Source organism: Melanerpes formicivorus, unplaced genomic scaffold (assembly GCF_026170545.1).
Source record: "Melanerpes formicivorus ecotype bairdi unplaced genomic scaffold, bMelFor1.0.p_v2 SCAF_20, whole genome shotgun sequence".
Classification (NCBI taxonomy): domain Eukaryota; kingdom Metazoa; phylum Chordata; class Aves; order Piciformes; family Picidae; genus Melanerpes; species Melanerpes formicivorus.
Window position 1 is genome coordinate 168,889 of NW_027142372.1, and position 21,200 is coordinate 190,088.

The following is a 21,200-nucleotide window of genomic DNA, read 5'->3' on the forward strand; positions in this document are numbered from 1 at the left end:
AAGTGGCAGCGACCTCGGACTCCAGCTGAGCCTTGTCAAGTGTGTGCTGCCTAGAGTTTTGAGCTCTGCTTTTTGTAACATCATTTCCTACACTCTGATCCTTCCCTCATCTTTTTACATAGCAGCAACTCTTTTACTTCAGATAGCTGAAAGAAGCTGATGTGTCACTGTGCCACTGCAAGCAGCTGATGGTCCTCTCGGGAAGCAAACGCTCCTCTTTATTTGAGCATGACTTCAGATGAGATCAAGGCAGCTTTGTTGGGATGTAGTGGTGTTGCAAATGCCTTCATCTCTGTGGGTGTTATTTACTGCATCTGAAACATGTTTCTTGCAGATGAAAATCCATTCACCCTCACCCCACAAGCAGGTCCCATCGAAGTGCAATGACTACTTCTTCAATTATTTCACCCTTGGAGTGGTGAGTGGGAAGCTGCCATAAACAGATGCATGGAAAGGTTTGCTGTAGGCACCCAGCCTTCTTTGCAGAAGGTTATAGGCTGGGGGAAATGAAAGGCTGTATGACTCTTGATTGCTGCCTTAGGAACCTGTGGCTATGAAAAACTGCCCTGACTTTTCTCTAGCACTAGAGCTAGCAGAGTCAATCAGTAATGTTTCATCATCAGGGGTAGGACAGGGGGTGCAGACTAGAACACAAAGTTCCACCTAAACATGAGGAAAAGCTTCTTCACTTGAGAGTGCTGGGACCCTGGAACAGGCTGTCCAGAGAGGCTGTCAAGTCTCCTCTGGAGAGATTCCAAACCCAGCTGGCCATTGTGATCCTGGGCTGGCTGTTGTGGGTGCCCTGCTTTAGCAAGGGGTTGGACTGGATGATCCCCAGAGGTCCCTTCCACCCCCTGCCACGCTGGGCTTCTGGGTTATCTCCAGCAGCAGATGAAGGGCACTTTGTGCTTTTGCATTCTCTTAGGTTTTCTCCCTGTGCCATGCCTGATGCATGGCTATATTAGTTCTTGTTCTAGAAATCCCTGCTCCAGGCCCACAGAACTGAGGTAGGTGTGCCACAGCACCAGTTGTGGAAGCTTGCCAGGCTGTGGGATATAGTCCAACTCTCCTGTCCCTCCTTAGAGCTGTTTTGCTGTAGTCAGTGTTCCAATAACTAATATGCAGGAAATGCAAGGCCTCCTTAGAAAACTTGTCAACATTAGCAAATGAAGCTGCAGTTGTGAGTGAGTGCTGGAGGGAATGTGTGGTTTTGAATTGACAAGTAGTCTCATTTTCACATGCAGCTTTTCATGGTTCCTCTTGGCTTGAATGAGATACAGTCATAGAATATTCAGGGTTGGAAGGGATCTTAAGATCATCTGGTTCCAGGGGCACCTTCTACTAGACCAGGTTGCTCAAGGTCCTATCCAAGCTGGCTTTGAACAATTCCAGGCTTAAAGCCTCTCCAGCTTCTAGGAGCAACCTGTTCCAGTGCCCAACCGCCCTTGTGACACACACATACCACTATCTGCTGGTGCTGTTGTAACCAGTCACAGATTAGTGTGGGGAAAGCCACCTTCCTCTACCCAAATGACTTCATGTCTGTCTCTTTTTACTTCAACAGGATATTCTCTTCGATGCAAACACTCACAAGGTGAAGAAATTTGTCCTGCATACAAATTACCCTGGTCATTACAACTTCAACATGTGAGTCCAAAACTGATCTCTCTTGGTTTTTTGGTGGTTTTTAAAGAGTATTTGAAAACATCTGGCAAGGGAAAGTCCTTATTTCCTTTATAGAACCCCAGGATATTCCCCACCCTCCCCTCCTCCAAATGTCTTTGGTGTATCTGGTAACCCTGTGGAGAATAGAATTAACCAGGTTGGAAGAGACCTTTGAGATCACTGAGTCCATCCTATCACCCAGCACCATCTAATCAACTAAACCATGGCACCAAGCACCCCAGCCAGTCTCTTCCTAAACACCTCCAGGGATGGGGACTCCACCACCTCCCTGGGCAGCATAATCCAAAGGACAATCTCTCTGTGAAGAACTTTCTCCTCACCTCCAGCCTGAACCTCCCCTGGCACAGCTTGAGACTGTGTCCTCTTGTTCTGGTGCTGGTTGCCTAGGAGAAGAGACCAACCCCCACCTGTTTACAACCTCCCTTCAGGGAGTTGTAGACAGCAAGAAGGTCTCCCCTGAGCCTCCTCTTCTCCAGGCTAAGCAACCCCAGCTCCCTCAACCTTTCCTCACAGGGCTGTGCTCCAGACCCCTCCCCAGCCTCACTGCCCTTGTCTGGATGTGTTCAAGAGTCTCAATGTCCTTCTTAAACTGAGGGGCCCAGAACTGGATACAGGGCTCAAGGTGTGGCCTCTAAGCAGTGCTGAGTACAGGGCAGAATGACCTCCCTGCTCCTGCTGGCCACACTGTTCCTGATGCAGGCCAGGATGCCATTGGCCTTCTTGGCCACCTGGGCACACTGCTGGCTCATGTTCAGCCTACTATCAACCACTACCCCCAGGTCCCTCTCTGCCTGGCTGCTCTCCAGCCACTCTGACCCCAGCCTGTAGCACTGCCTGGGGTTGTTGTGGCCAATGCGTAGAACCTGGCACTTGGATGTGTTCAATCTCCTGCCCTTGGACTCTGCCCATCTGTCCACCCTGTCAAGGTCCCTCTGCAGAGCTCTCCTACCCTCTAACAGATCAACTCCTGCCCCCAGCTTGGTGTCATCTGCAATCTTACTGCTGATGGACTCAATCCCCTCCTCCAGGTCATAGATAAAGAGCATGGGCCCCAGCACTGGAGGTTTCTATCATCTTTATTGCCACATCTTATTTATTTGTTATTATTTTCTGAATGCTTCTAAATGTTTCTATATTGTGAAGCATGTCTTAACCAGTAAATAAGGTAAGGTAGCCAGCTGTAATGTGCAAAGTCTCTTGCCAGAGGCAGACCTTTGTGTTCAGAGGGGTGTCCTGGGAGGTTGGCTCTTGGGTTTTTTTCATGGCATTGCTTCAGTTAGTGATTGCAAATAAAACAGCCTCATGCTTCTGAGTGTGTTTTCAGCACTCTTTAACTCTGAGCTCTTCAGAGGATGAATATGGTTGAAGGAATGACTGATGTCTGATAAAAGCAAGTGATAGAGAAATCTCTAGTGCTGTCTCTCAGCTGAGCATTTCTCCATCCACTGTCTGATTTGTGCTGGAGGACCTTCTGTGTCCTCCAGGCAGCTGTCAGAACACTCCCAGGCTGCTTCATTATTTGATGTGGAAAATAGAAATGGGAACTCTTCTTAAATCTCTTAACTCCTTCATTTGCCTTTTTATTACTTGTGTGACTTCTCATGGAAGTGGCTAAGAGCCCTGGGTTTGTGCTGGGCAGTGGGTGTTGCCTTTTCTGCCCTCTAACAGCTTTCTGATTTGCACTTTCTAGTTACCATCGCTGTGAATTCAAGATTCCACTAGTCATTAAGCGAGGTGAGTAGGTCATCTCTTCTCCTCCTTCAGGGGGCACACCACCAAATGCTTAGAGTTCTGAATTCTGCTGCATCCCTCAGCATCAGAGGATGCTAACACTGAAAGCTGTATCACGATATCATTGAGACAAAGGAGGAATTTGGGTGGTAGGTTTCCATTTCAGTGTTGGGGAAAAAGCCCAACAGAACACTTCAGGAGAAGCTGGCAGTTCTGATTTTATTTACATTGCCTTGTTTGCTTGCTGAGGGTTGTGCAAACCTTCAGCTGCAACACCACTAATTTTCTGCACTGCTGCCACTCTGCTAAAATCAATCACCTTGTACCTGGAGGCTCCAAATCTGTAAGGCGGTGTTAGTCTGAGCTGGTCTGTCCCGTCCACTGCTCGACTTCTCAGTGCTGACCTTGCTCTTGAAGAGCTTAATCCTGATCTTTGAACTGATTTAGCTGGGAATCAGAACAAGCTCTGAGAATGTGTTGGCTCTGTGTGCTGTAGACCAAATCTGTCTGTTGTGTTCACTTGAAAATCTCAACCTAATGAATAGTGCAAAGTCCTCAAGATACCTTAGTATGTGCCCAGCTCCACAAAGCAGGGGGAACCTTGCTTGGTTGAAGATCATAGTATCATAGTATCATTCAGGGTTGGAAGGGACCACAAGGATCATCTAGTTCCAACCCCCCTGCCATGGGCAGGGACACCCCACACTAGAGCAGGCTGGCCAGAGCCTCATCCAGCCTGGGCTTAAACACCTCCAGGGACGGGGCCTCGACCACCTCCCTGGACAACCCATTCCAGGGCTTCACCACTCTCGTGGTGAAGAACCTCCTCCTCACATCCAGCCTGAATCTCCCCACCTCCAGCTTCATTCCATTCCCCCTAGTCCTATCACTACCTGAGATCCTGAGAAGTCCTTCCCCAGCCTTCCTGTAGGCCCCCTTCAGATACTGGAAGGCCACAATGAGGTCACCTTGGAGCCTTCTCTTCTGCAGACTGAACAGCCCCAACTCCTTCAGTCTGTTCTCACAGGAGAGGTGCTCCAGCCCTCTGATCATCCTTGTGGCCCTTCTCTGGACACACTCCAGCACCTCCACATCCCTCTTGTAATAGAGGCTCCAGAACTGGACACAGTACTCCAGGTGGGGTCTCACCAGGGCTGAGTAGAGGGGGAGGATCACCTCCCTTGATCTGCTGGCCACACTTCTCCTGATGCAGCCCAGATGATGGGGACTGAAGCAGAGTTCTTTAATATACAAATTAACAGGGGTACTGGGAGAAGGAGTGTTGTGGTTATCCATAACACTGGATGCTGGCAAGGTTTTGGCCAGGGATTCTTTCTTCATTTGGATTGTTTTTCCCTGAAAGCACTTCTCCTGTTCTCCTGTGCCTGTCAAAGCAGCTGGAGCAGGTAGAGGAATACAGACCCAGAAAAGCTGTGTCTGTGTATACAAGCTCATATAAAAGTTGATCTGCACTTCAGCCAGGAGAATAAACATGAAAGTCCTCCCTCTAAAATTCATTTTCAATTCATTTCCATTGGGTTATTGGGCAGTGCTTCAAAGCACTCAGTGCTGGTTCTCTGTATTCACCTCATAACCATGAGTCTCTTTTGAATGTGCCTGGGTGTGTGTTTGCAGTTTGTTTGCTGGGTGTGTTTTTTCACTCACCTTTCTGCTCTCTAGCTTACAGTCAGGATGTGTAACAAACTGTAAATAACTGTTCTAAAAATGATGAACCCCCACATCTTCCATCTGGTGGCAGTGCCTGATGCAGCTTCATTAACTCCCTTTTGTAGTTCAGCTGCAGACAGGAAATTGACAGCCAGAGATGAAGCTGCACAGACACTGGATTCTTCCAGTGTAAAGCATAGAATAATAAGGTTGGAAAAGACCTCAGAGATCGTCAAGTCCAGCCTGTCACCCAACACCTCATGACTACTAAACCATGGCACCAAGTGCCACATCCAATCCCCTCTTGAACACCTCCAGGGATGGGGACTCCACCACCTCCCTGGGCAGCACATCCCAATGCAGAACAACTCTCTCTGTGAAGAACTTTCTCCTCACCTCAAGCCTAAACTTCCCCTGGCACAGCTTGAGACTGTGTCCACTTGTTCTGGTGCTGGTTGCCTGGGAGAAGAGACCAACCCCCACCTGGCTACAACCTCCCTGCAGGCAGTTGCAGACAGCAAGAAGGTCTCCCCTGAGCCTTCTTTTCTTCAGGCTAAACAACACCAGCTCCCTCAGCCTCTCCTCACAGGGCTGTGCCCCAGACCCCTCCCCAGCTTTGTTGCCCTTCTCCGGATGTGTTCAAGAGTCTCAATGTCGTTCTTAAACTGAGGGCCCCAGAACTGGACACAGGACTCAAGGTGTGGCCTAACCAGTGCTGAGCACAGGGCACAATGACCTCCCTGCTCCTGCTGGCCACACTGTTCCTGATGCAGGCCAGGATGCCATTGGCCTTCTTGGCCACCTGGACACACTGCTGTAAATTGTGTTTAGTTAGCAAGTAGAAAATCAGCAGAGCTATTATCAAAGACCATTTGTTATATTTGACTGACTTAGTGTCTAGGTCCACCCCCACTGCTTCAGGAAGCTGCTTTCAGTGGTCAGTATTCCCCAAAAGTGTGTATGGAAGTGCTCCAAACTACCAGCAATTTGGTTTTAAGACCGTAAGTGTAACTGCAATGCTGCCCACACCTCAGTTGGTTTGATATAGGTAGAGTTGAATTCCCAAGTTCTCTGCTGTCTCTGCTTCTGAAAGAGTGGCATTTTAGCTGTCAGGCTGCCAGCTCTTGACTCTCAAGCTGTCAATTTAGCCACCTTCCTTCCAAGTGCCGTGAAGTGTCTGGACTTGATGAGTGCCACATCATGCCCTGTCCCTGAGCGGCTGTGCTAGGCATGGTAACAGGGTGCAGAGGGATCTAATTGCTTTTACGCTTGGCATTTTTCTCTGTGAGGTTAACAGCTGAAAGATAGTGTTAGAGCTTGGGACTTGGCTGTGTGTAGGCAGGTTTATTTAATCACCTTCAGTTGCCAATAGAATAGAATTAACCAGGTTGGAAAAGACCTCAGAGATCATCAAGTCCAACGTATCACCCAACACCATCTACTCAACTAAACCATGGCACCAAGTGCCTCATCCAGTCTCCTTCTAAACATCTTCAGTGATGGTGACCCCACCACCTCCCTGGGCAGCCCATTCCAATGGCCAATCTCGCTTTCTGGGATGAACTGTTTCCTCACCTCCAGCCTAAACCTCCCCTGGCACAGCTTGAGACTGTCTCCTCTTGTTCTGGTGCTGGGTGCCTGGGAGAAGAGACCAACCCCCACCTGGCTACAACCTCCCTTCAGGGAGTTGCAGACAGCAAGAAGGTCTCCCCTGAGCCTCCTCTTTTCCAGGCTAAGCAACCCCAGCTCCCTCAGCTTCTCCTCACAGGGCTGTTCTCCAAACCCCTCCCCAGCTTTGTTGCCCTTCTCTGGACACCTTCCAGCAACTCCACATCTTTCCTAAACTGAGGAGCCCAGAATTGGACACAGGACTCAAGGTGTAGCCTTTAATGGCATTGAATCAATGTTGTTGACAATGTTGGTTGCTTTTCAATGCTGGCAAGTTTGTATATGAAGTGATCTAATACTTGTACGACTTCTGTTAGCTAAACTGACCTCCCAAAATGAGGGATTTTATAGGAGAGTGTTCAAACAAAGGCTTTTCTGGTTTTTCTTTCACAGATAGTGCTGATTCACAGACAGAAACGTGTACAACATACAGCAAGGTGAGTGTGCAGAGCTGAATGCTTTCCTTGCACCATCTGAACTGCCTGGCAATGCACCTTGAAGTACTAACAGCAGTTGTCCCCCACTTTAGAAGAGAGAAGTTGAAGGCCAAAAGTTAATATGTATTATGCTTTGTGATTGAAACCTTTGTGTTGTATTGAGAGCTGAAGGCATTTCTGATAGCATTCTTGAAGTAAATTAAATTCTTGGGTCATTGCATGCTGTGTATTTGAAGGTAGCTGCAGGTAGAAATGGAGCAGTACAAGTGGTGATGTGGAAAGTGACAGTAAAATAGCTGATGTGGAAAGTGGCTGAACATTAGCTGCAAGAGAGATTTCTGGACCAAGTTGTCAGAGCTTTTCTCTTGAACATAGCTCTTGAAGCCATGCAGCATTTAATAAGAGGATCCAGTGCCCTTCCACTTTTCTTCTGCAGGGTGCTTATAGTGGGATGCTTCTCAGAGATGTTGTCACTGCCAGTGTGACACCTCCTGATGACAGTGGACTCTTTGAAAGGCTAACCTTGCCACCTAAATGAAGGTGACCTCTGGGTAGTTGCTGCTGCAGGTTTCAGGGCTGCATTAAGTTTAAAAACTTAACTCAAGCCATGTCTCTACAGTTAACATTCAGCCAGGGTTGATGCAGCTCTCTTGGCTCCTGGGGTGCCAAATGAAGGCTTTGCTTGGTGAATTTCAGGTCCCATGCTGAGAGGAAAAAATGGGAGTCAGCAACCTGAAAGTGGCAGTTCTTTGCTTTTTGACTTGAATTATTTATGTCCTTCAGTGCTTTGAATTAATTTCAGCCTTGTGTGTGAAGCTGCAGCTTCTTAAATCAGCTCAGAGTGGTGAAAAGCTGGACATTCCAACCATTAAATAGTGCAGCTTTCCAAACCTGTCACTTAAATCACAGAATCACCAAGGTTGGAAAAGACCTCAAGGATCACTGAGTCCAACCCATCACCACAGACCTCCTGACTAAACCATGGCACCAAGTGCCATGTCCAGTCCCCTCTTGAACACCTCCAGGGATAGTGACTCTACCACCTCCCTGGGCAGCACATTCCAATGGCTAACATCTCTCTCAGTGAAGAACTTCCTCCTCACCTCCAACCTAAACCTCCCCTGGCACAGCTTGAGACTGTGTCCTCTTGTTCTGGTGCTGGTTGCCTGGGAGAAGAGACCAACCCCTTCCTGGCTACAACCTCCCTTCAGGTTGTTGTAGACAGCAAGAAGGTCTCCCCTGAGCCTCTTTTTCTCCAGGCTAAGCAACTCCAGCTCCCTCAGCCTCTCCTCGTAGGGCTTGTGCTTGAGCCCTCTCCCCAGCCTCCTTGCCCTTCTCTGGACACATTGAAGTGTCTCAATGTCCTTCCTAAACTGAGGGGCCCAGAACTGACCACAGTACTCAAGGCAAGACTTTGGGGAAAGGTAGCAGTGCTGCTATTTTGCTCTCTGCAGAGACATGCTAGGAAGTATTTTGCTGAGGTTTCCCACAGCTGCTTTGTCCTCTGAGGTGTCCCTGAAATGCTACATGTTGAGACACTTTTTTTCCCCAGCTATATTTTATCCACAAGACTCACAGAGGTTATTGGTTGGTTTTTTAATATTAATAACATTAATTCAAAGCTACCTTGAGACAAAAAAATGAGAATAAACTCTGAGTGGATTGCCCAGCCCTAGTAATGGATAATTTCATTCCTGAATATAGCTTCAGTCACAGAATACTGCTGTAAATATTTTATTTGACAGATGAATGTGTCACCACCAGATGCACATGATGCTCCTTCTAGATATTAAGAAAGCTTCAGGCTTCCTGTGCCTGATTTTAACACAAAGTCTTTGTTATATTTACAGTGGGACAGTATTCAGGATCTCCTGGGGCATCCTGTAGAGAAGCCAGTGGTACTTCACAGGTAAGGACCTCTCTTTGTTTTGCTTGTCAAGGACTGAGCTGCTAACAAAGGATGAGTTTAGGCAGAGGAGGAGTTGTTGCACCTTTTGGCCTGTTCTGCTGGCAGGCTCTTTGGCCACTAAGACAGCCAAGTAGCTGCTCTTAGAGGACAGAGGCTGACATGCAGGATGATGTTACTGCAGGGGTTGGGTTGAAGAGGCATTTTGTTTGCAGTCATCTCTCTGTGATGTAGAATTCTATCTATGAATCACAGAATTTCTGAGATGGAACTGATCTATCTGGAGGCAAGTGTAAGCCATGGCTACTGTCAGAATGCTGCAGCAATTTCAGATACACAAAACAAGCTGTTTCCTTCAGACTTTCATGTGATTTTTCAGGCTGATTTCTTTTTCTTTTCCCCCTAAATCCTTGTGCCCTTAGCTCCCCTTTACTCCTGTTTTACACGAAGGAGGTCATTAGAGCAGAAGCAAAGCTGAGGTAAAACAGTGATTGCAGAGCCCTTCTCTACAACAGATGAAACCCAGAGTAGTTCCACCAGAGTTTGCTTTACTGAGCACATCTCAAATGCCTCATGCATGCCCTTTGAGAAACTGATCAGTTACAAGAAAGGCCAAAAGGTAAATATTTTCTAGAGGGTTGAGACTTTCTTGGCTGTGATCTAAAATCCATGGGGGTGGCTGGCTGTCCTTATCACCTGGCTGATCCAAGAATCTTGGAACTGAATGACAAGTGATGCCTTAACCTTGAAAAATCCTGTTGAATAAAAAAGGGATTCATTCCATTTCAGCATCTTACAGGGTAATCTTGTTCAACATAACAGCAGTGGTTTAACAGGCAGCAAATACCAAATACAGCTGGCAGAGGCTGAGCCATAAAGTAGGTTGAAGACTGGGAAAGGATCTTGCACAAAAAGAACTTGTAATTAATCTATTACATGGTGCCTTTCCTCCACCCCCCCAAATATCTCTTTATTTTCAGGGTTATTCTTGTCCAAGTTAGGTGAAAGTTTTCTTGGGAGGTCATTAATAATTCCTTTTAATTACTCTCTCCCTTGCTCTGTGACATTAAGCAGTGGTATCCCTCTGGCTGACCTGGAGCCTGGCAGTGGTGTTGCAATAAGAGATCTGCTTGCTTTTGATGAAAGCCATGAGAAAGATGCTGTAATTTACCTTACTTTACTAAGAATTCCTCATCCTCACACATCCATTTTCTCTCTTTTCTCTCTTCTGTTCAGGTCATCATCTCCAAACAACACTAACCCGTTTGGGTCAACCTTTTGCTTTGGACTGCAGCGAATGATCTTTGAGGTTAGGAGAAAAGCAAGAGAAGATGAGAAGTTTGTTCTTACTACTCCTGGCTTCTTATTTCCCTTTTTAGAATTTATTGGCAGCAACAAGTGGCTTTCCAATCTCTTCTCTGAGGTTGTACATTTGCATGTGAAAGCTGGAACTTCAGATTTGTCACCTGCAGCTTTTCCTGGCAGGGGATGCACGCGCTTGGTTCCGAGCGGTGGTGGAGCACGCTGGTGTTTAAGTCTTAGAGTCATGGAATGGTTTGAGTTGGAAGGGACCTTTTAAAGATCATCTCATTCCAACCCCCCTCCCATTAGCAGGAATACTTCCTACTAGACTTAAGTTGCTCAAGGCCTCATCTTGGCTTTGAATGCTTAGGCCTGTAGCCTCCACAGCTGCTCTGGGCAACCTGTTCTTGTGCCTCACCACCCTCAAAGGGAAGAATTTCTTCCTGGTGTCTAACCTAAGTTCAGTTTCTTCCAGTTTGAAGCCATTAGTCCTTGTCCTGTGACCTCATGCCTTTGCAAAAAGTGCCTCTCCAGCTCTTCTCTAGCCCCTTTCAAATGCTGTAAGGTGGCATGAAGGTTTCCCTGAACAGTTCCTTCTCCAAGCTGAACAATCCCAACTCTCTCAGCCTGTCTTCAGAGAAAATGTCCTCCAGCTCTCTGGGGTCAGGGTGGCTGGAGAGCAGCCAGGCAGAAAGGGACCTGGGGGTACTGCTTGATAGTAGGCTGAACAGGAGCCAGCAGTGTGCCCAGGTGGCCAAGAAGGCCAATGGCATCCTGGCCTGCATCAGGAACAGTGTGGCCAGCAGGAGCAGGGAGGTCATTGTGCCCTGTACTCAGCACTGGTTAGGCCACACCTTGAGTCCTGTGTCCAGTTCTGGGCCCCTTAGTTTAGGAAAGATGTTGAGTTGCTGGAAGGTGTCCAGAGAAGGGCAACAAAGCTGGGGAGGGGTCTGGGGCACAGCCCTGTGAGGAGAGGCTGAGGGAGCTGGGGTTGCTTAGCCTGGAGAAGAGAATGTAATAGTATAGATTTTCTATTGATGTTACATTTGCCTCGACTGATGCTTTCAGGACCAAGATGCAAGCAGGAAAAGACCTTTATTAGGTTATACAGCAAAGTTATATAGTCTATCAGAAGGCACATGTGTCACATCTCAATTGGTCATTTTCTGCTGGCATGTATGTAATTCAGGCATACAATAGGTCAAAACAACAAAACAATATTTTAACACATCCAACCAAATTCTGCTCAGCTTCTCTCCTTTGCTTACAAGGTGTTTGTATTCCCCTCAGAGTCAAAGACAAAACATAGCTTTCTCTAATTGGAGCAAAGGTAAATCTTCCCTATAGCCTTCCAAAGCTACCTGAAAACAACCTCTTCCCACAGAGAAGACTCAAGGGGGACCTTACTGCTCTCTACAACTACCTGAAGGGAGGTTGTAGCCAGGTGGGAGTTGGTCTCTTCTCCCAGTCAACCAGCACCAGAACAAGAGGACACAGTCTCAAGCTATGCCAGGGGAGGTTTAGGCTGGAGGTCAGGAAGAAGTTCTTCCCAGAGATAGTTGTTGGCCATTGGAATGTGCTGCCCAGGGTGGTGGTGGAGTCACCTTCACTGGAGGTGTTTAGGAGGAGACTGGATGAGGCACTTGGTGCCATGGTTTAGTTGATTAGATGGTGTTGGATGATAGGTTGGACTTGATCTCAAAGGTCTTTTCCAACCTGGTTAATTCTATTCTATTCTATTCCTATTTCTATTCCTATTCTATTCCTATTCCTATTGTATTCGTATTCTATTCTATTCCTATTCTGTTCCTATTCCTATTTGCATTCCTATTCTAATTCCATTCTATTCCCATTCCATTCTATTTCTATTCTATTCCTATTCCATTCTGTTCCTATTCCATTCCTATTCCTATTCTATTCCTAGTCCATTCTGTTCCTATTCCATTGCTATTCTATTCCAATTCCATTCCTATTCTATTCCTAGTCCATTCCGTTCCTATTCCATTCCTATTCCTATTCTATTCCTATTCCATTCTGTTCCTATTCCATCCTATTCCTATCCTATTCCTCTTCCATCCTATTCCTATTCCATCCTATTCCTATCCTATTCCTCTTCCATCCTATTCCTATTCCATCGTATTCCTATTCTATTCCTATTCCTATTATATTCCTATTCTGTTCTAGTCTAGTCTCTCATATTTGTGTCCACCTCTGGAACTGCTCTAACAGTTAGATGCCCTCCTTGTGTTGGGGTCTCCAGAGCTGGCCACAGTATCATGAGACCATTTATTCTCTAGAGTATCCCAATATCTAGAGACCATTTTTTAGGCACTAGCCAGGAGCTTGTCGCTTTCTTCGGCTGTCAGGATTCCTTTGGTGGGTGGCAGAGCAGTTCCATATTTACCATTGGGAGTCTTCTGCGTGCCTGTTTGGTGCCCACTTGGTTTTGACTTCTCTTTTCCCCTGCTGTTCTCTTGCAGGTGATGCAGAACAATCACATAGCTTCTGTTACCCTGTACGGCCCCACGCGGCCCAGCAGCCAGTTGAGACCCTCGGACCTTCCCCAGTGAGAGCATCCCCTGCAGAGTCAGCTCAAATCTCAATGCTACAGAATTAGTACAGCGTGCCTTGATTTGCTGCCACTTAGAATATGGAAAGCACGTTAGGATTTCTTTTGTTATGGGGGGGAGGTTGTTATTTTGGGGGGGTTTGGGGGGTTTTGTTTATTTTTCAGTTTGTTTTGGGGTTTGTTTTGTTTCACTAAGCCTTTCCAGCCAGGAGCGGCCTGGAGGGGAAAATTCTCTCAACCCTTCATCATGGGGCATGGAACTGGTGATGGAGGAAAGCAGCTTAGGTGCCTGTGCCGTCGTTTATTCCTCTCCATTGCCCTCATCCTATGCAGCACAGACCTGGAGAGACTGTCCCTCCCTTCTCAGCCGGGGACAGGGGCGGGGGGGAGGGGGAAAGCCCAGCACGGAAGAGCTTGGAGGGTGGGGAGGGCACATAATGACTGCAAGAGTTAGAAGCACAACCTTTCTGAGCCTTGGAGCATCTGGAAGCAGGTATTGAGTCTGTTTTGTGTTACTGTATCGATGTGGTGGTCACATTCTGAAGCGAGACGCGTGCGTGTGAGTGTGTATATATTCTAGCTACAAACACCTGGGTATTTCTGTGGCTTAGGACCTTGTACCAAGTGTGACAAGGATGTATATATGTCCATGATTTTGGTTTGGTTTGTTGTTTTTTTTTTTTTCTTTTCAGGCACCACATCTTGTTTGGTTTGGTTGGGTTCCTTTGTGTGACTTTGTTTGTTTGTGGTTGGTTTGTGTTTTCTCTTTTAAACCAAGCAAAGTAGCACGTTGCATAAATACTTGGTTGTAACATTTGCACTACATACACTTTAATTACTTGAGGAGAGAAGGCAACAGGAGACGTTTTTATCTTCACTGAGGAGCATCTGTGTACTGGGTGTGAGTGGGGTGTGAGGGTTATTTAAATGGAGGCTGAGCAGCAAGCTTATTTATACAGTGGATCAAATTTGTCCACCTTCCTGCACTAATATGTACTTGATATGCTGAGGAAGACAAAAAAAAGGTGATTTGTTTTTGTTGTAGTTGTTTTCTGCCACGGCTGGTTGACTTAATTTCATTTCTCATGAGCAGCTTCACACAGTAGTTCTGGAAGAGGCTCTTTTCTAGGGCTGAATTCTGCTTCAGTCACAAAGGGTTTGGCAGAGTTTTTGATACTAGAGAAAATGTCAGCACACATAAAAAAAATAGCTTTGCCTCTGTTCCAAATTCTTAGATTTCCTGAAATCTTAGGGGTTTTCTCTTGGAAACCTCTGTTTGCCTAGAGGAGGAGAGGCTGCATGGCATCTCATGCTCCCAGAGGAGGAGAGGCTGCATGGCATCTCATGCTCCCAGAGGAGGAGAGGCTGCATGGCATCTCATGCTCCCAGAGGAGGAGAGGCTGCATGGCATCTCATGCTCCCAGAGGAGGAGAGGCTGCATGGCATCTCATGCTCCTAGAGGAGGAGAGGCTGCATGGCATCTCCTGCTCCTAGAGGAGGAGAGGCTGCATGGCATGGCATCTCACATTCCTAGGGGCAGGAGAGGCTGCATGGCATGGCATCTCACATTCCTAGGGGCAGGAGAGGCTGCATGGCATGGCATCTCATGCTCCTAGGAGCAAGAGAGGCTGCATGGCATGGCATCTCCTGCTCCTAGGGGCAAGAGAGGCTGCATGGCATGGCACCTCCCACTCCTAGGGGCAAGAGAGGCTGCATGGCATCTCATGCTCCCAGAGGAGGAGAGGCTGCATGGCATCTCATGCTCCCAGAGGAGGAGAGGCTGCATGGCATCTCATGCTCCCAGAGGAGGAGAGGCTGCATGGCATCTCATGCTCCCAGAGGAGGAGAGGCTGCATGGCATCTCATGCTCCTAGAGGAGGAGAGGCTGCATGGCATCTCCTGCTCCTAGAGGAGGAGAGGCTGCATGGCATGGCATCTCACGTTCCTAGGGGCAGGAGAGGCTGCATGGCATGGCATCTCACATTCCTAGGGGCAGGAGAGGCTGCATGGCATGGCATCTCATGCTCCTAGGAGCAAGAGAGGCTGCATGGCATGGCATCTCCTGCTCCTAGGGGCAAGAGAGGCTGCATGGCATGGCACCTCCCACTCCTAGGGGCAAGAGAGGCTGCATGGCATGGCACCTCCCGCTCCTAGAGGCAGGAGAGGCTGCATGGCATGGCACCTCCCGCTCCTAGTGGCAGGAGAGGCTGCATGGCATGGCACCTCCTGCTCCTAGAGGCAAGAGAGGCTGCATGGCATGGCACCTCCCGCTCCTAGGGGCAGGAGAGGCTGCATGGCATGGCACCTCCCGCTCCTAGGGGCAGGAGAGGCTGCATGGCATGGCACCTCCCGCTCCTAGGGGCAGGAGAGGCTGCATGGCATGGCACCTCCCGCTCCTAGGGGCAGGAGAGGCTGCATGGCATGGCACCTCCCGCTCCTAGAGGCAGGAGAGGCTGCATGGCATGGCACCTCCCCAGGCAATTCCCACGCTCTGCCATCACCCAGACCACCTTCTGGTTTTTTTTATTTCTCTGCAGTTTTTGATGTGTGATTTTTTTTTTTGTTTGTTTTAATTTATGCCAAAGGTTTAGCCAAAGACATCCTTCCTGTAGTGTCACCATTTCTGTTCCTAGATGCTACCTGCACACCCCACCCCAGCAGACAGGATTTCGGCTTCTTTCTAGTTGGGAGATGCTGCTCGCGACGTTTTTATCCCGGGAGGATACTTTTAGGTTTCTAGTTCTCTTAGTGGTCTTACTTGGGGGTGGGGGAGGGGGTGGGGGTGGGGCGGCGAGGGTGTTGGGAAACAAGAGGTGGTCTGTCTTTGGGATATTGAACCCTTTTTAAAGAAAACAAAAGAAAACAAAAAAAGGACAAGAGAAATGTCTACTTTTCTCCCGTTTTTAATATTTTGGTGTAGCAACTTGTGATACCTAGACGAGGATTTTTTGTGAGTTTTACTATGTGTGTACAGATCCCTTGTAAATAGGACATTTTTTTGTAATTTGAACTCCATGTACAGCGTAACCCTGTATAGTTTTACCCAGTGGGTGAGCGAGAGGAAAACGGACTGTCGGATCCTGGACCAGTAAGCAGGGGTCAGCGCGGCGTGCGTGTCCCGTGTGCGTGCGTGTGAGACGTCCTTTGCCGTTTAGTCTTCCTGTATAACTGTGACACTCTCAAACTGTTTTGCTACAACAGACAACCAAAAGCCCCCTGGAGAATCTTAATGGATAAGAGAAAAAAAAAAAACACACACAAAAAAAAAAAGCTTCCCTTTCTCCCTAGGTGTCACTCCTGTTGAACCCCTGTTCAATCTGTGCTGTCTCCTGTGATCATTGCTTGCTAAGAAAATTCTGGGCCTCAACCTTCCTCTCTTGGTTGTTGTGGTTGTTTGGTTTTTGGTTTTTTTTTTCCCCCCTCCTTGGTTTGTTTCCTCTCTGAATTTTCCTTGGATTTCCCACAGCCCTTCTGTAAATTAAATGGAATAATAATAATAATAATGAGCATGTACACTGAAAGAAAAATAAAGTGAGGCTCTCAGTTACTGTTTTTGTGTTAAATACAGTTGCTGGGTGTTTTTTGTAATAAAATCGTGGATGGTTTTTGGGTTTTTTTCCTTACATTTCCTCCTCCCCCCCCCCCTCCCCCCCTTATCAATTAGTCCTTTTTATTTGACTGTCTTTCAGGGTGCTGGTGGACAAAAAGCTCAACATGAGCTCTCAGTGTGCACTTGCAGCCCGCAAAGCCAATCAGATCCTGGGCTGCAGCAGGAGAAGTGCGGCCAGCAGGTCGAGGGAGGTGATCCTCCCCCTCTACTCAGCCCTGGTGAGACCCCACCTGGAGTACTGCCTCCAGTTCTGGAGCCCCTATTGCAAGAGAGATGTGGAGGTGCTGGAACGTGTCCAGAGCAGGGCCAGGAGGATGATCAGAGGGCTGGAGCTCCTCTCCTATGAGGACAGACTGAAGGAGTTGGGGCTGTTCAGTCTGCAGAAGAGAAGGCTCCCAGGTGACCTCATTGTGGCCTTCCAGTATCTGAAGGGCGCCTACAGGAAGGCTGGGGAAGGACTTCTCAGGATCTCAGGTAGTGATAGGACTAGGGGGAATGGAATGAAGCTGGAGGTGGGGAGATTCAGGCTGGATGTGAGGAGGAAGTTCTTCCCCATGGGAGTGGTGAAGCCCTGGAATGGGTTGTCCAGGGAGGTGGTCGAGGCCCCGTCCCTGGAGGTGTTTAAGCCCAGGCTGGATGAGGCTGTGGCCAGACTGATCTAGTGTGGGGTGTCCCTGCCCATGGCAGGGGGGTTGGAACTAGATGATCCTTGTGGTCCCTTCCAACCCTGAATGATACTATGATACTATGAAAATACCTGACTGATGTTCCTCTTTTTCAGCCACTAGAGTGTGTTTGTTCTCTGAAGGACCAGGATAAAAACTAACACAACTTGGCAGCCTGTTTCCTAGTAGATGCATGAAAGCTCAGGAAATTTTGCCCCAGAGAGGAGAAGGAAAGTCTTGCAAGTATGGTAACTCACCAGTGGCTGCTGTCTTGTGTTACAAAATGTGATAGTTCTGCTCATGTCAGCCTTTGGGTGTCATTAGAATCAATCATGCTTCAAAGAGTTTAATCACCCAACAGAATGGAAGAAAAGCCTGCAGTGAAAGAGCAAACTTCATGCTGTTTTCTTGTGCCCTGAGGATCCACTACAGAGGAGCTGTAGAAGCAGCTGAAAGGTGAATGCAGGACCTAAGGACCTGGATTCCTCTTCCCACCTGCATTTCTTCAGTGGCTCTGTAATGCAGGGAAGAGCACTCAGCTCTCCCTTCTCTACCAGCCTTCAGTTTAGGAATGCAAAAGGACCTTGCCTGGTGCTCAGCTCAGCGTGCTCCTGGAGAATGTTCTCACCTCTGAGGGGAGGTGATGTGCACGCTTATGCTTGTTGCTAAACAGTGATCCTGCTAATTTCAATTCATTCTCATTCTTTTACAATGCAGGCTCCAGAGGAGCTGCAGGAGGAGGTAAATTCATGACAGGATTAGGTGAGTCATGGCTATGCAGATGCCACCAGTATTCTGCTCTCAGGCATGTTCAGTTGAAGTTCCTGGGAAGTGTGAGGTCAGGACTGCTGTGGTCAGACTTAGGACAGGATTCCAGCAGCTAACCACAGGTATCTGACAACTGTAGTGACTCCCCTCCTCACATGGAGTGCTCTGGTGAGTCAAGGGGACTAAAAAAGTGTAGATGATGAAATGGGCAGCCCAGATATTTCTCTAGGTCAGTCCTTCCATCTTGAGAACTTCCTCTGACAAAAAACTCAAGGCAGCTTTGTATCTTGGCTGCTGCTGCTGGGCTGAGTGCAAAGCCTTTGACTTTTGGGAGGCAGAGCTAAAGAAGGGTGTGAGGACATGCTATGGAGCAGCTCTTCTGGGTTTCCTCACCCTGCCTTTGATTGCAGCTGTTTCTAGCTTGCTTCTCTGAGATGGTTTGGTTTCTTTGCTGCTATTTGGATCAAGCCAAGCCAGGCTGTTCCTGTGCTGGGAGAGCTGGTGTGGAGCCTTGAGGATCATAGAGCCAGTAAGGTTGGAAAAGACCTCAAAGATCATCAAGTCCAGCCTGTCATGTACTGCATGGAAAAGTTAGGACTGGGTGGGGGTACTGGAGGCAGTCTTGAACCACCGCAATGGAGAGAGGAAAGAACAGGGAATAAAGGGGCTCTGGGGGAGAAGGTGAGGCTGGCAGTGTGGTAGGAGCAAGGCTGTTCAGCTGAACCTCAAGTTGTACCTTGCAGGGGGGTGCTAGGGGTGTGGTGGTGTGCCAGCTTGAGCTCTGCCAGGCCAGCTGGGCAGGGCCCATCACCTTCCCCTCCCACAAGAGCAGAGAGACTGGGGCTGCAGTTGTCCTTGGTAAGAGCTCTGTGTGGTCTGATGCAGAGCCTGCATGTTGGCAGCGTGGTGGTCCATCATTTTGGGTTCTTGTGATAAACCTCTTTGATGCAAGGTGAAGCACCTTTGCTAATAAACACAGGATGCATGTGATCCCATTTTGATGTCTTCTTCCTTTGTAGAGAAACCCAGAGTGTGTGTCTGGTATAGCTGCATTTCAGTATCTGAAGGGGACCTACAGGCAGGCTGGGGAGGAGCTGTTGAGAAGGGCCTGTGGTGATAGGGCCAGCGGCAATGGTTTGAAACTGGAGCAGGGCAGATTTAGGCAGGACATCAGGAGGAAGTTCCTCACAATGAGGATAGTGAAATACTGGAACAGGTTGTACAGGGATGTGGTTGAGGGCCCATCCCTGGAGACATCAAAGATTAAACTTGGGCAGCCTGCTGTAGTTGATGTAGTTGATGTCCCTGCTGACTGCAGGGGGCTTGGACAAGATGACCTCGGAGGAATTCTAACAGCCTGATGCATTCTGTAATTCTGTCCTTACCTTGAACATTGCAGTGTTTTTCTGCAGGGTTTCATTTGCTTGCACCTAACCCGATTGCTTTGCCCTCTCTGGAAGTGGAGCTGGTATTTCTTCTTGTGCCTATTAGGCCTTCAAGCAGTCCCTGGGCTCCTGTGAGTGGTACGGGCAGTGCTACGTCGATGAGCGTTGCTGTGTAATACTAGAACCCTCTCTTCCCCCAAATGCAGTTCCTGTCAAGAGAACTCAATTTCTTGCTGCCAGGAAGAGTTGTGCTTCTAATTCTAACCAGATTTTTTTTTCCCTGCTTCTGCTGACATAACAGTCAGGTGGTGTGTGAGAACTGATTCATGCACTCATGATCATTCGTATTCCAAAACTCTCATCAAACCTGTCTAAACCCAAAGTCTTTCCCACAGCTCAGCATTACAGCAGGATGGTGAATCATCCTTGGCAGGGGCTGGCTGGAGGTTTGACTCCAGCTGGCATTCTCCAAAGGGAAGCTGAGGGTGGTGGTGCCCACTGCACGTGGACTTTCTATTTTTTGTTAGAGCCTGGTAGTCGCTGAGCTTCTGTTGGGTGTTGTTTGATGGCTCCAAATGTGCATGAGAGTCAGTCTGCATGTGGGTCTTCCTTTGAAAGCAATGGTGAGGCCAAGCTGTAGCTGTTTCACAGAATGACAGGGGTTGGAAGGGACTTCTGGAGATCATCAAGCCCAACCCCCTGCCAGAGCAGACACTTAGAGCAGGTTGCACAGGGCAGTGTCTGGGTGGGCCTTAAATGACTTCACAGATGGAGACTCTGCCACCTCTCTGGTCAGCCTGCTCCAGGGCTGTGGCAACCACAACATAAAGTTCCTCCTCATGTTCAAATGGAGCTTCCTGTGTGTAGTGGTTTGAGCCTTAACTGGGAGTTAAGAGCTCGGATCCACCAAGCAATAATTTGGAGTCAGCTTGGAAGCAGAGAGGTAAAGAGTTTTCTTTAAACTATATATATATATATATATATATATATATATATATAACAGTAACAGGTGAGGTTCACAAGGGCAAGGAACAAGGATGGATGGGAGGGGAAAAAAACCAAGAATACAAAACCAGTCTCTCTCTCTGAAGAGGCCTGGAGGCAGCAGGGAGAAGGATAGGAAGGTTAGGAACTGTCTGGAGGCTGAGCCCAGAGAGTGGTGGTGAATGGTGCCACAGCCAGCTGGTGGCCGGTCACCAGTGATGTCCCCCAGGGATCACTGCTGGGCCCCATCCTCTTTAATATCTTCATTGATGATCTGGATGAGGGCATTGAGACAGACATCAGCAAGTTTGCAAATGACACCAAGCTGGGAGCAGATACTGATCTGTTAGAGGGCAGAAGGGCTCTTCAGAGGGACCTCAACCAACTGGACAGATGGGTGGAGTCCAACAGGAAGGCATTCAACAAGTCCCAAGTGCCAGGTGCTGCACTTTGGCCATGACAACCCCATGCAGAGCTACAGGCTGGGGTCAGAGTGGCTGAGAGCTGCCAAACAGAGAGGGACCTGGGGGTGCTGATTGACAGCTGCCTAAACATGAGCCAGCAGTGTGCCCAGGTGGCCAAGAAGGCCAATGGCATCCTGGCCTGGATCAGGACTAGTGTGGCCAGCAGGAGCAGGGAAGTCATTGTGCCCTGTACTCAGCACTGCTTAGGCCACACCTTGAGTCCTGTGTCCAGTTCTGGGCCACTCAGTTTAGGAAAGATGTTGAGATGCTGGAAGGTGTCCAGAGAAGGGCAAAGAGGCTGGGAAGGGGTCTGGAGCACAGCCCTGTGAGGAGAGGCTGAGGGAGCTGGGGTTGTTG

General features: G+C 48.3%; 1 protein-coding gene across 2 annotated transcripts in view; it reads left to right on the forward strand.

The window, feature by feature from the left end:
* PHAF1 (phagosome assembly factor 1) overlaps positions 1-13,097 on the forward strand; it is a 52,634-nt gene extending 39,537 nt beyond the window's left edge. For both annotated transcript variants that reach the window (XM_068150437.1, XM_068150436.1), the window contains exons 11-17: positions 335-418; positions 1,565-1,647; positions 3,377-3,420; positions 7,147-7,190; positions 9,041-9,099; positions 10,333-10,405; positions 12,879-13,097. In XM_068150437.1, the coding sequence (XP_068006538.1) occupies positions 335-418; positions 1,565-1,647; positions 3,377-3,420; positions 7,147-7,190; positions 9,041-9,099; positions 10,333-10,405; positions 12,879-12,968 (477 nt within the window). In that variant the 3' untranslated portion in view covers positions 12,969-13,097. The remainder of the gene's footprint in view (positions 1-334; positions 419-1,564; positions 1,648-3,376; positions 3,421-7,146; positions 7,191-9,040; positions 9,100-10,332; positions 10,406-12,878) is intronic.
* Positions 13,098-21,200: the final 8,103 nt, after the last annotated feature.